General features: G+C 38.2%; 1 protein-coding gene across 1 annotated transcript in view; it reads right to left on the reverse strand.

Moving 5' to 3' along the window:
• Positions 1–12,374, reverse strand: part of schip1.L (schwannomin interacting protein 1 L homeolog) — a 190,684-nt gene that overhangs the window by 124,046 nt on the left and 54,264 nt on the right. The window contains exon 4 of the mRNA XM_041563354.1: positions 9,828–9,978. Coding sequence (XP_041419288.1) covers positions 9,828–9,978 — 151 coding nt within the window. The remainder of the gene's footprint in view (positions 1–9,827; positions 9,979–12,374) is intronic.

Here is a 12,374-nt window from a genome sequence, read left to right on the forward strand (position 1 = left end):
CTGCACTTTGCACTCTGTGTTTTATAAAATTACATGTTCCCCAGATGAATTCAATGCTGCCTGCATTTGGCAGTGCTGTATTCATGAGAGACAGGAGAGGGCGGCGGGTAGTGTCCCCACCTGCCCCCAAGTCTGTGAGACCCAAACTGGCGGCAATAAGGACTGGGCTGCCTTGTACCCCCTAATGCCTCACTCTGCACTAGATTTTTGTTGGGGCAGGGTGGTCAGTACAGCATTGCCACAAGTCCAAAGAGGAGTGCTTTTTCACTTTTCCACATTGTGGTGTCAGCTCAATACATTGCACATTCTCTAATAAGGCCATTCTCTCTAGTAAGTATTTAATTTTCTATAAAACAAATGAATTGTCAGATTATAATAATGTTTTTGCAGTACTCTAACATTTACATTGCATATTGCTGCTATTTTTTGCCCTGATTGTTTTACAGCCTCGGATTTAGTGAAGCTTGACATAATAATAGCCAGAGTGGCAGATTGATTTGTTCATGTTGCGTGTTTGAGCCCATGAAGTGCACTGAGTGGAATCCTATGGGACAGATTGGATACGAGAGGCAAGATATGTATCTGAGCATTCATACAGCCAATATATCATTATGGCAGCACTGCAGCAATAACCGAGCTACTGCTAGTTGTTGTCGTTTCTGTCTTTGAAATAGGCCTAAATTCATCATTTTTATGCTCTGGGCTAAAAATGTGCTAATTTTTCAAAATATAAAAGGAAAGAAACAGTATAAATATTCAGGTCATATTTTCTTTTCTTTAAATAAGCATTGACTTAACTGCCTGGTATTAGGGATCCTCAGGACAAGTTTTTAGCTTATCCCAGTCCCTCAGGCAGAGGTTTGTAGTACAGAGAGGAAGAACTGATATTTAAAAAAAAATGTAAAGAGTGAAAGTGGCATTGCAAAAAATGCTGTGGATCAGGCAGAAAACAAACATTTTAATGTGATTAAAGGAGAAATAACGTTTAGCAAGGAAGCAGGCTAGAAATGCTACACAATAATGACAGTAATTTTTTTGTACTTTGCATCTGGTGTTGCCAAAAGTTTGCAGGTCTCTGGGCTCCATTTTGGAGTGCCTACTTCTATGAATACATACCTCCCGACTGTCCCTTTTTCAGAGGGACAGTCCCTCTTTTGACAGCTCAACCTGCAGTCCCTCATTTGTACTGGAAAGTCCCATTTTCTCTGAACTGAACAGCCGGAAAAAGAAACAATGTTCCTCACTTAATTGGCTTTTAGCAGAAAGCACAGAACAGGTAACAGGTGCAAATAAGATACTTTGTAACACATTTTGAGACACAAAAAAACTGTTTAGATAAGGAAAAATATTCATAACCTGCCAAATTTTGTAAAATGAACATGGTAATAAGGGGATGTGGCCACAGAAAGGGGCATGGTCAAACAATTTGCTGTTCTACGTGCGGAAAAAAATTTTGTCCCTCTTTTTCCTTCCAAAATGTTGGGACGTATGCAAATACAATATTGCCTGCATTTGGCAGTGCTGTATTAGAGTGGAGCATAGGCGTCGTACCCTACCCTGTGGTCTGCACCTTGCACCAGATTTTTTTATCCAGCACCTGGTGCAGACTGCAGTCGTACAGGGTAAGAAGTGCTTGCTGAATGTGCACTGAAGGGGATGCACTTACTCCCCTTAGTATTCAGCTATGGTTGCAACTGTCTGGTTTCTACCTGGACAGCTGTAGTTTCAGAAGGGCTCTCAGGGTGAAAACCACCTGCCTGGATTTCCAAATTAGTAAATCAGGACAGGACTGAAATAAGTGTTACCACCTCACCATCCCTTACATCGCCCATCCCGCTCCCTGCCCGGACTTCAAAACAACAAAAGATGTCAAAGCTTAGCAAAAGCACAATAAATGACTGTGTTTTGGGATTGTTTACTAGCCAGGGGTGACCACTAGTCCTTTAGTAGTGAAGATCTGTCACTCTACAGGTGCCTTCAGTAGATTCCCATCTTCTTCTCTGCTGATTTACATCACATGTTCTGGGATGGTATAATTTGCTTAAGTTTAGGACATTTTGTAATCAGCCCTGTAACATTCATTAAGTTCTATGACAAATGTACCTCATTTCCTTCTTGATGATGATTTCTGACAACCCCTAAGCTTAATTAAACAGCTCGACAGCAGCCTAGAGTGTGTGCAGTACCAGCGATGCTTAAAAGATGGCCTGATAGGATCCAAGATGTCTATTTCCTATGGACAACTTTGAAGGCCTAACTTGTTATTGTTGTAGAGCTGCTGAACCTCTGGGCTGGTACACTGAGTTCAGCATATAAAATATGTTAATTTTTATGCTTTAGTTCTCTATAAGATTTATCCCAATAGCTAAGAACCAAGACAATTTTTAAAAGTGTTAGGCTTTTTTGAATGGGCTATGATGACAAATTTTTAGAATTTACAGTCAGTGAGTTACATTATTCCTCCTTCACAATTTAGAAGAAATCAACAGCCAAAGTGTTCTTCGTTGTCTGTATGACTAAAGCATATTGGTTTCAGTGGAACCACACGACACAATAAAGGTCATACATGGGGGAAAAGTTATCCTTTCCCTAAAATATATATATATATATATATATATATATATATATATATATATATATATATATATATATATATATATATATATATATATATATATATTTAAATTGTTACAGAGGATTACGTTGTTGCTGTTTACTTTAGACCATCATATGGCTTTTAGTTCTAGGTGCAAGGTCTTAAAGGAGAAGGAAAAGGTTAAAACTAAGTAAGCCTTATCTGAAAGGTCCACCTAAATATACCAGTAAAACCTCAAAGTAATGCTGCTCTGAGTCCTCTTTCAAAAGAAACACAGCATTTCTTTCCTTCTATTGTGTACACATGGGCTTCTGTATCAGCCTTCCTGCCTTCAGCTTAAACCTCTTTGCCCCCGGCGTGAGCATGCTCAGTTTGATCCTCTCCTCCCCTTCTCTGCTGTAATCTGAGCCCAGAGCTATAAGTGAGCAGGGAGAGACTCAGGCAGGAAGTGATGTCACATCAAGTTAATACTGCAGCTCCTATCCTAAACAAACAGAGAGCTTCTAGAGCTTTTTACTCAGGTATGGTAAAGCTTTTTACAAAATAAATATAGCATTCTAGCTTGCACTATTGCAGCTAATCTATTGGCAATAAAATGCCTCTGTAGCTTTCCTTCTACTTTAATGCTATGAAACCATCACGGCACCTTGTTTTACAGCCTACAGAGTTACAGCTTATGAGAGATGTCACCATAATTTTAGCAAGGTGATATATTTATTTAAAGAACCAAAGGTGTTCTCTCTTTCTCTGCACTATATACTACACATAGCTATAAGACGGGGTATTATACAGTATGTGTATTACAGTATAAGCAAATGAATCTGTTATGACAAGAGAGCGGACAGGAATGGGGTCATTCTTTTGTTGTTAATGAGCAATTGAATGTATGATTTTGAGATTTCACTTGATTTAACTTCCCTTTAATGGATAATATTCACCGCCATCTGCCGTATGCCTGATGATGCTGTCATGCCACTATATTAGCTTAGTCACTGAGGCATCATTGTTTTTGTGCAGACCTGATCAAAGGTATAACAGTTGCAACAATGATGCTAAATGAAAGCTGCCGGTAGCTGAGAGCAGGGGCTCTGCTATATTGAAGAGGTGCTCTGTTTGGTTTATTTGTCTATTAATGGCACCTTTTGAATAGAGACTAATGATCATGTTTCAGTTCCCAACCACAGAGAAACTGGTATGGCAGTCGCTGAAGATTTATAAAATTCTATTTTCAGTTGTTATTATCCATTTAAATACAGGCGGTGCAGGAGCATAGTCCACAAATATTGATTGAACCAGAGGGATTTTGCCAGAAGATACAGACCAATGTGCACAGATGTTTGTCAGTGCCCATGCTGCTTGCCACCGACTTTGATTGGCAACCGCCTGCCGCCACACGTACGGGCAGAGTTTGCATATGTGAACATACATAATTATAATAAAAGCAGTGACAGTTGGTGCCAATGAAGTCAATGGTGGGGAAACAGCCCGGTGTGCCATTATTATTCTTTATTTATACAGTGCCAAATTATTCTGCAGGGCTTTACAGCAATTATACATCATTCACATCAGTACCTGTCCCAATGGAGCCAGTACCCTAGCACCAGGACTCAGCAGTGGGCCACCGTGCTGCCCCTTAAAGCAATACACTTGAGTGCACAGAGAAGAATTAATTACCCTTTATTTGAAAGGTTAATTTGCATACAGTATTACAGACATAAGAGAACTAGTTAAATATAAGAGGTAAAGCTTAGCCTTGGCAAGACTACTAAACCAAGAAACATAATACAATATATATATATATATATATATATATATATATATATATATATATATATATATATATATAATATAAATCTGAATTGATAACGTGACTCATAATAACACTGCTCTATTTAGGCTTGTGGAAATAATTACACAAAAAAATGACAGGCTTTTTAAAAGGGTAATTATATCATAACAGAATCTACTTAAGCCGGCGTAAAAGTGAAAACTAAATGGGGTTATAAAGAAATGTACATTTTGTGATGATGGTATCCCATTAAGTGCATGGACATATTGGCTTTTGATTAACGAGCTGGGGAGTATCTCTATAAAAATCAGTCCATCCTGCCTAGAATTATTGTGAGTCTCAAAATAGAAAAATAAACAGGAGCTTTTCTTGCTTTTTATATCTTGGCTCTGAGAGAAGCCAGGTTGCCAAATGTGTTCCCTTACAGACCATATATCCTAATTAATTTCCTTGTTAGGCTGTCAGCATTTATCACATTAAAATGGCATTTAATTAACTACACATGAAAATCCATGTATAATACCAGGTATACACGGGACTGTGTACAAATGACACTTGGTACTTACACTAGGTTTGAAGTTAAATACCTACTCACAATCGTGCTCACGTAATACTGTATGTCAGAGAGGTGCTTGTTTCACGAGGAAAAGTCATTATTACTGCAGAGATATGTAATGGACTAGACTCCAGCTCACACAAGAGATATGGCATCTGGATATGGAGCTGTTAATTAAGGGCACTGTACTCTTCCAGCCACATCCATATGGCTAAGGCTGATAATTAGCATATAATGTCAGAAACATAATGTAGAATAACTAAAAAGGTAAAGGATAAAAGTAAAACCAATTTTTATAACTGTATGCACTAAAGATAAAAAAAAACAAAACATTATTTAAAAAAAGAAAAAAAAACAGTATTTATTGGCTATTGCTTCTCTTTTAGAGAGGTTCCTGTATGTATAAAGTACTTTTCCTTATGAGTTACAATATCCTACCATGAAGACCATTTGAAGACAGGAAAATAGAAATGTGGCTTTCCATAGGCAGCTTAGGGCAATATTCCTTGTGCCCCCTTGTGGCACATGTGTGTTTTGGTCATTGCTATAATGGGGAGTAAAACCCAGCACATCATCATATTTACAGACCCGCAACCAACCGGCTATGAGATCACAGAAGGGGCGGGGCCACACAGGCATGAGTCTATAAAAAACAGCACAGTAAGGTTGCAGCAGGGATAGTGGAAGGAAGAGCTCAACCTGGCAATCATGTGCAGAAGTGGGCGCAAACCCACGCGACCTGCCAGTAAACAAGTGGACCCCACACGTTTCAGGGCCCAACGATCGGATAATAATGAAAGGAATACGGGCAGCCGGATCGCGGGACCGCATCAACGAACAGATGTAGTCCGCAATAGCCCTGTCCGATCGACATCTGGCCATATATCGGTCCCATCCATGGTCCAATAAGCTTCTGACTCTGTCACCAGCTTTTACTTCAAATTCTCTGCTCTTCTTTTTAAATTGGCAAATATGGTCTCAGTAGGTAGGAAGCCACCAAAGGTATTTCAGTGATTTTACATTGCAGAAGTTTTTGTGTTTTCAGTTACATGCTTGGCTTTGCCTGTATGATACAACAGAACATGTGAAATTGTGAGCATGAAAACTGTATCTTTTGATAGACTTTTTTGTTTTATGTTTTAAAATAATTTTAACTGCCTATGAATGTACAAATATGTTTTGTTTTCATTCAGGTGGTATTTGTTCAATAAATATTATTTAGAACAATATGTGATCATCCAGACTCCAAGGTCTTTCTACTCCCTAATCTGATCAATGGCCATGTATCTGAACCATCACAATACAGAAGCAAATCTCCACAGACACAGTTTGTGTTACTATTACAGAAACTGACTGCCTCTGAAATTAATATTACTGTAATGATCACAGACCATCCGCTGCTATAGTAAGAGAAGCTTGGCCTCCAGTGAATTTCTTCTGCATCCAAGATCTGTTCAGCAATTGCTGTGTTGCTCTTTGTTCCTCAGTAACTACATAACTTATTTAGGACTAGCAAGTGCAGTTTCAGTCGTTCAAAAATGGTGGCATTCCAGTGTTGGACTGGCCCACCGGGACACCAGGAAAACTCCCGGTGGGCCCAGGTGTCAGTGGGCCCTCATGCTGCTAAACTTTTGGCCTATTCCATGGCCATTCCCTATTTCTATGAAAACAAAGTGGCTAAATAGGTGGAATAATTGATTATAGTATGTAAAGAAAAGAGACTTGGAGAATAGAGGTTGAGTGAGGAGAGGAAGAAAATAGTACTGAGGGTGGGCCCCTGGTCTAAAAACTTTTGGTGGGCCCCTGGTCTAAGGTTTTTTGGTAGGCCCCTGGTGTCCCAGTCCGACACTGTGCCATTCTTTAATGCTTACGCTTGGTTTTGGTGTTACCCTTGGTGGAGTGTTTGTGCCAACTTCCATTCTACACAAAGGCTCTTACTAATAGAGGGGAATCCTGGAGCTATCACCACCGTCTGATGCAAGTATTTTGAAGCATCAGATGCAATCGCACCAATTGCATCTGATCTGGGAAAACACTGCATTGTGGATATAAAGTGAAGTCCAGTGTCCAAAAATGCACACTGCACACAGGTAAATACTGCAAGCTATCTAACAAACACAGCCTATGGATAATATTGGGAGGGAGGCTAAATCAGTAAAATGGGGGAATCTAAACTGTTAAACTTAGTTATAGCTTATTCACTTTGTTGGTGGCTGAAGTGGGATAAGGGGTTATCAGATTTGATATGATCTTGATTTGACCAAAGGTCCAAATAAACTGACAACAGAATTTGTCCATTCCAAAATATTACATTCCAAAATATGGCCACGTCACACAACATCCATCCATTCAGCCTGTCAATCTAGCGGTCTGCCATTGCATGGTAGCCTTAAGGCAGCAGAAGGCCTGCTTTTTGGCATTTTGCCCCACCATGGTGTCAGCACTAATGGGCCACTTATACATACCACTGTCGCATTGGAATGGGCAGATTTCAAGTGCCTGGAGAACAATTGCACAATGTACAAATAACATGAATCAGTGCCACCTTACCACATGGCATAAATCTACTAGGGAACAGGGTGAATCAGGGAGTTCTGAATATAACATTAACTAAAAAACTATTTTGTACAAGAATCATTTTTGGTAATATATCAATATAATAAGCCTATTTATCATACCGTGCAAAACAATTAATGCCAAAAATTATGTAAAAAGCTGTTTAAAAAAAAAAAGACGAGTTTATCAAGGTATGTGTTTTATTTCATTTATTTCACACCACCTGAGCGCCGCATATACCACCTCAGACCTAATCTGTTAATGTCAATGGGAAAAATTCAAGCATCAAATAAGTTCTGGTGGAAGTCGCTCTGTAAAAAAAAGTGTTAAAGACGCAATGGATGAATGCCATGTTTTCCTATAACATTTTCATTATGTTTACATTGGATTTTTATACAGAGGTACATGGTCTCTGAAAATCAATGCACAACTTTATAAACTGTTTTTTTATGTGATGATGCCTGGTTAGGTGTGGTGCATTTGGTCACCGTTTTATTGTACACAGTATGACAAATAGGCCACTAAGAATAAAAAAATAATGCCTTTCAGTATATTTCCTTCTCAACATTCACACGTTATCAAGGGAAATGTGGCATTGGACAAATATGTGCTGACTCCATGCTTCTTTGCCTAAAACTATGCAAAGGTTATCTGTTGTCCTAGCTAAAACACTAGTATTTACAAGTGAAATGTGTCTGCACAAGTTAAATAGGGTTAAACCATTGTTTTGCTCAGATTAACATTGAAAAGGGTATTTTTCTGAACTGTTTCTCATATAAATAATACATTTCATTCAAGTGAGGGGCAGAGAGAAAATTAAAGGAAACATAAACCTTTAAACATAAACCTTTAAAATAAATGAATGTATAATAATGAATGATATAAATCAGAATTTAATGAATTTTGCAGCACCAGCAGCGCCACCTGATGGTCAGTTTTCTGACTACAATCCAGGGGGAGAAAAGAAAGGAGGCTGTTGTTACGTTTCCAAAAACCTCAGATAACTTCGGAACAGGCCTCTTTCTTCCTTTGGGTACGTTCTGTTACTTCCGGATCTCAATCGGTAAAACTCATTATATTAGCAGTATACATTTTTCTTCATTTCTTGGACTCTTGCAAAAATGAATGCAAATTGCAAAAGTGCTTAGAAAAGCAGTATATTTTTAAATTAAAATTTTACAAATTTTATGGCAAAACTGCAGAAAAAGGCTGCATCAAAAAACATACAGTACAAGAGTAAAAGAAAAAAACGCATATTTTTAAGTAAAGAAAAAAACGCATATTAAGTTTAATTCATTTTGCATGAAAAAAAGCAGCGGTAAAAACACCCATTAGAGTCAATGTATTTTTTCCAGAAAATATTTTTGCACAAACAGAAACCACAGGGGAAAAACACTTATTGACTTCAATGCGGTCACAATTTTTTTTTGCCATTTTGCTAATTTCTCAGCTAAGTGAAACTGTACAGATTTGCTCATCATTAAATATAACTAAACAGCAATATAGCCAACTTTTAAATCAATAGTAATATAAAGGCTAAATCTTGCAAGAAACATTCTAATAGAAATCACTTGTTTGATGCACAGGAGCCCCCTGGTGGTTCCCTAACAATATTCTAAGAACGCTATCAGTACAGCACTTTCAGGAGGGATGCACCAAATCCAGGATTCGGTTTGAAACTCAGCCAGGATTTGGCTTTTTTCAGCAGGATTCAGATTCAGCCGATTCCTTGTCCCCGTCCCAATTGAATCAGCAACCTAATTTGCATATATAAATTAGGGGCAGGAAGGGAAATCACGTGACCTTTTGTCACAAAACAAGGAAGTAAACATTTTTTCCCACTTTTTCCTTTTCCGCCCATATTTGCATATGCAACTTCAGATTCTGTTCGGTATTCAGCCGAATCTTTGATGAAGAATTCAGGGATTTGGCCGAATCCCAAATAGTTGATTTGGTGCATCCCTAACTTACAATTATTCATCATTGCCAATATGCAGATCCCATTCATATAGTGTCCACATTTATATTTATATAACAAACACGTCTGATTTTTTTCTGAGAAAAATAAGAACAAATCTGACAACAAAAGCTGTTCCTATTACGTTGAAATAAATAAACACAGAAGCAAAACCCCACATTTTCAATGATGGGCAAAAAGTAAACTCCAAATGTTTTTCATCTACAGTCCCAGAACCCCCTCTTGTTCATCAGGGAATCTCATAGCTGTAGTTCGACAACATCTCTTGCACTGACTGTTGTTCTCAGGCAAAAGCTGAGAATCAGTCTGGAAGCTCACACAATCAATGTACAAGTGAGAGTAAGGTACTCACCGGAGTAAATCCTTCTGAAAATGTGTTCATACTGATGGAGCTGCTCATCTTGTCGGAGGACTGTGATGATGGTGATGGACTGCGTTTCTCCATGCAGTTTGAATGCAGAGAATCTTGTCTCTGGAGATAATCCCGCCATGCTCTCTGAATGCTAGAAAGAACACATGTTGGTTACTTTATATAAATTAGCCACCAGCAGTATACTGTATGTATTGGCTACTATTTCGTAGTAGTTTATTTATATGCATTTTTGGGTCAGAGACAGAGTAAGAGAAAAGGATGTGGATGTCTCAGCCATTTTCCTTGGCAAATATGTTGATAAAGGGTGATTTTATTTGCATTTAGTATGTCGGTACTATGCACCGATACAAAGTATTTGTTAGGCTCTTTTATCGACACTGGGCAAATTTGCACCTTGGTTGTAAGCCATATTAACCACCTAGTGATTAGCTGTTTTCAAACAGCTGCAGGTAGAAATTTGAAAGAAAATATTTGATTGGTTGCCATGGGTATTTGCCGGTCACAAATACACCCAGTGTTTGTAAATAAACCCCTAACTCTGCAGGAAGCTTTAATTTTTAGCTTGCTGACCACTATAGCCCCTATGGTTGAATTCAGTGGTCTAAGTCATTAAATCATTTCATATGGTGCACAGATGGTTGGGAAATCCCTCCAAATACACATAGAATGGGCTCTGTTTAGTAACACTACTTCATTCACACATATTACAACTACCGAAAAACATCTAGTGGGGAGATTGGCGGCGGCAGCCAGGAAAACGATATTGCAACAATGGTTGCACACTACGCCCCCACCATTGCTATTGGTGAAACAAAAATTACATTACATTTTCCATATGGACTGGTTGGAAACCTTAACTAAAAAAGAACACAATACGTCCAAGTTCTTTCATATGTGGTCTACCTACATAATACATCTCCCACAAAGAATTAGATGCCTCACAGTCTACACCTTTAGACACACGTCATGGTACGATATGGAATCTTTGAAGGATCACCCTTTGATCATGGAATCATCCCAATATCTAGCCACGTCACAACAGGAACAACTACAACCTGATAATGCGCCTCCCAGAAGTCATCAGATTAACAGATTGCTAACCTCTTATCTGAATTAATCCTCATAAGACCCGCCCCCTCATGCTACTTGCCATAACTGAGCTGGCTGTTTAAAAAGTTTGTTGAAAAGTTTTGATTTGAATGTCATAATCACTATATTCTTTGCTTTATGGAACTATGTACAAATGCTCTATGTGATTATAATCTATTATCCTTTAATAAAAACAAGTTAAAAAAAAAAAAAATGTTTGTAACAATCACTGCCCATTTTGGTATCAAGTATGTGTATTATTATCTTTCATATAGTAACAATTCATGCCGCCCAGCCACATTAAAGGAACAGTAACGTCAAAAAATAAAAGTGTTTTAAAGTAATGAATATATAATGTAGTGTTGCCCTGCACTGGTAAAACTGCTGTGTTTGCTTAAGAAACACTACTATTGTTTATATAAATAAGCTGCTGTGTAGCAATGGGGGCAGCCATTCAAAGGAGAAAAGGCTCAGGTTACACAGATAAGCTCTGTCTGTCTAATGGTGTTATCTGTTATCCTTTAGTTAACCTGTGCCATATAGCCGTTTTTCAATTTCCGCCATTGCTCCACAGCAGCTTGTTTATATGAACCATAGTAGTGTTTCTGAAGCAAACAGATTAGTTTTACCCGTGCAGGGCAACAGTACATGATATTTTCATTACTTTAAAACACTTACATTTTTTGGTGTTACTGTTCCTTTAAAGTCAGTTGTGCATGCGCATTTACGCATTTTCAAGACATGCGCATGTACGCACACGCACAAGGTGACGGGGAGGGAGACGCAGACTGGAAGGGACAGCATCACGGAGGGGGAAGCAGAAGGGTAGGGGGATGTGGAGGGGGCTCTATATTAAGATATTTATTACCGTTACATGGAAACCCATTATCCAGAAAACTCCGTATTACAGTAAGGCCGTTTCCCATAGATTTAATTTTATCAAAATAATCCAAATTTTAAAAAATGATTTCCTTTTTCTCTTCAATAATAATACAGAACCTTATAATTAATCCAAACTAAGATATAATTAATCTCTATTGGAAGCAAAACCAGCCTATTGGGTTTCTTCAATGTTTAAATGATTTTCTGAAGGTATGAAGATCTAATTTTCAGAAAGATCTCTTATCTGGAAAGCCCCAGGTGCCGAGCATTCTGGATAACAGGTCCCATACCTGTGTCAGTGGTTATAATGTGCATTATTAGAACTGGATGTAACAAAAACAAATCTGGTTTATATTATCAGTAGATCATTCCTAATTTTTAAAGAAGAATAAAAATTACAGTGAGGCCATTTTGACCTTTATTGAATGTTTGTCTCCTAAGACAAAATCCTATCCTATGCAGTAAAGCCCTTTATTGTTCACCAGGGGGCAGTCTTTACCTCAAAAAGAGGTCTCAGCACACAGCTAATTAAAAGCATAAAAATCCTATTAGTAT

Source organism: Xenopus laevis, chromosome 5L (genome assembly GCF_017654675.1).
Source record: "Xenopus laevis strain J_2021 chromosome 5L, Xenopus_laevis_v10.1, whole genome shotgun sequence".
Lineage (NCBI taxonomy): Eukaryota > Metazoa > Chordata > Amphibia > Anura > Pipidae > Xenopus > Xenopus laevis.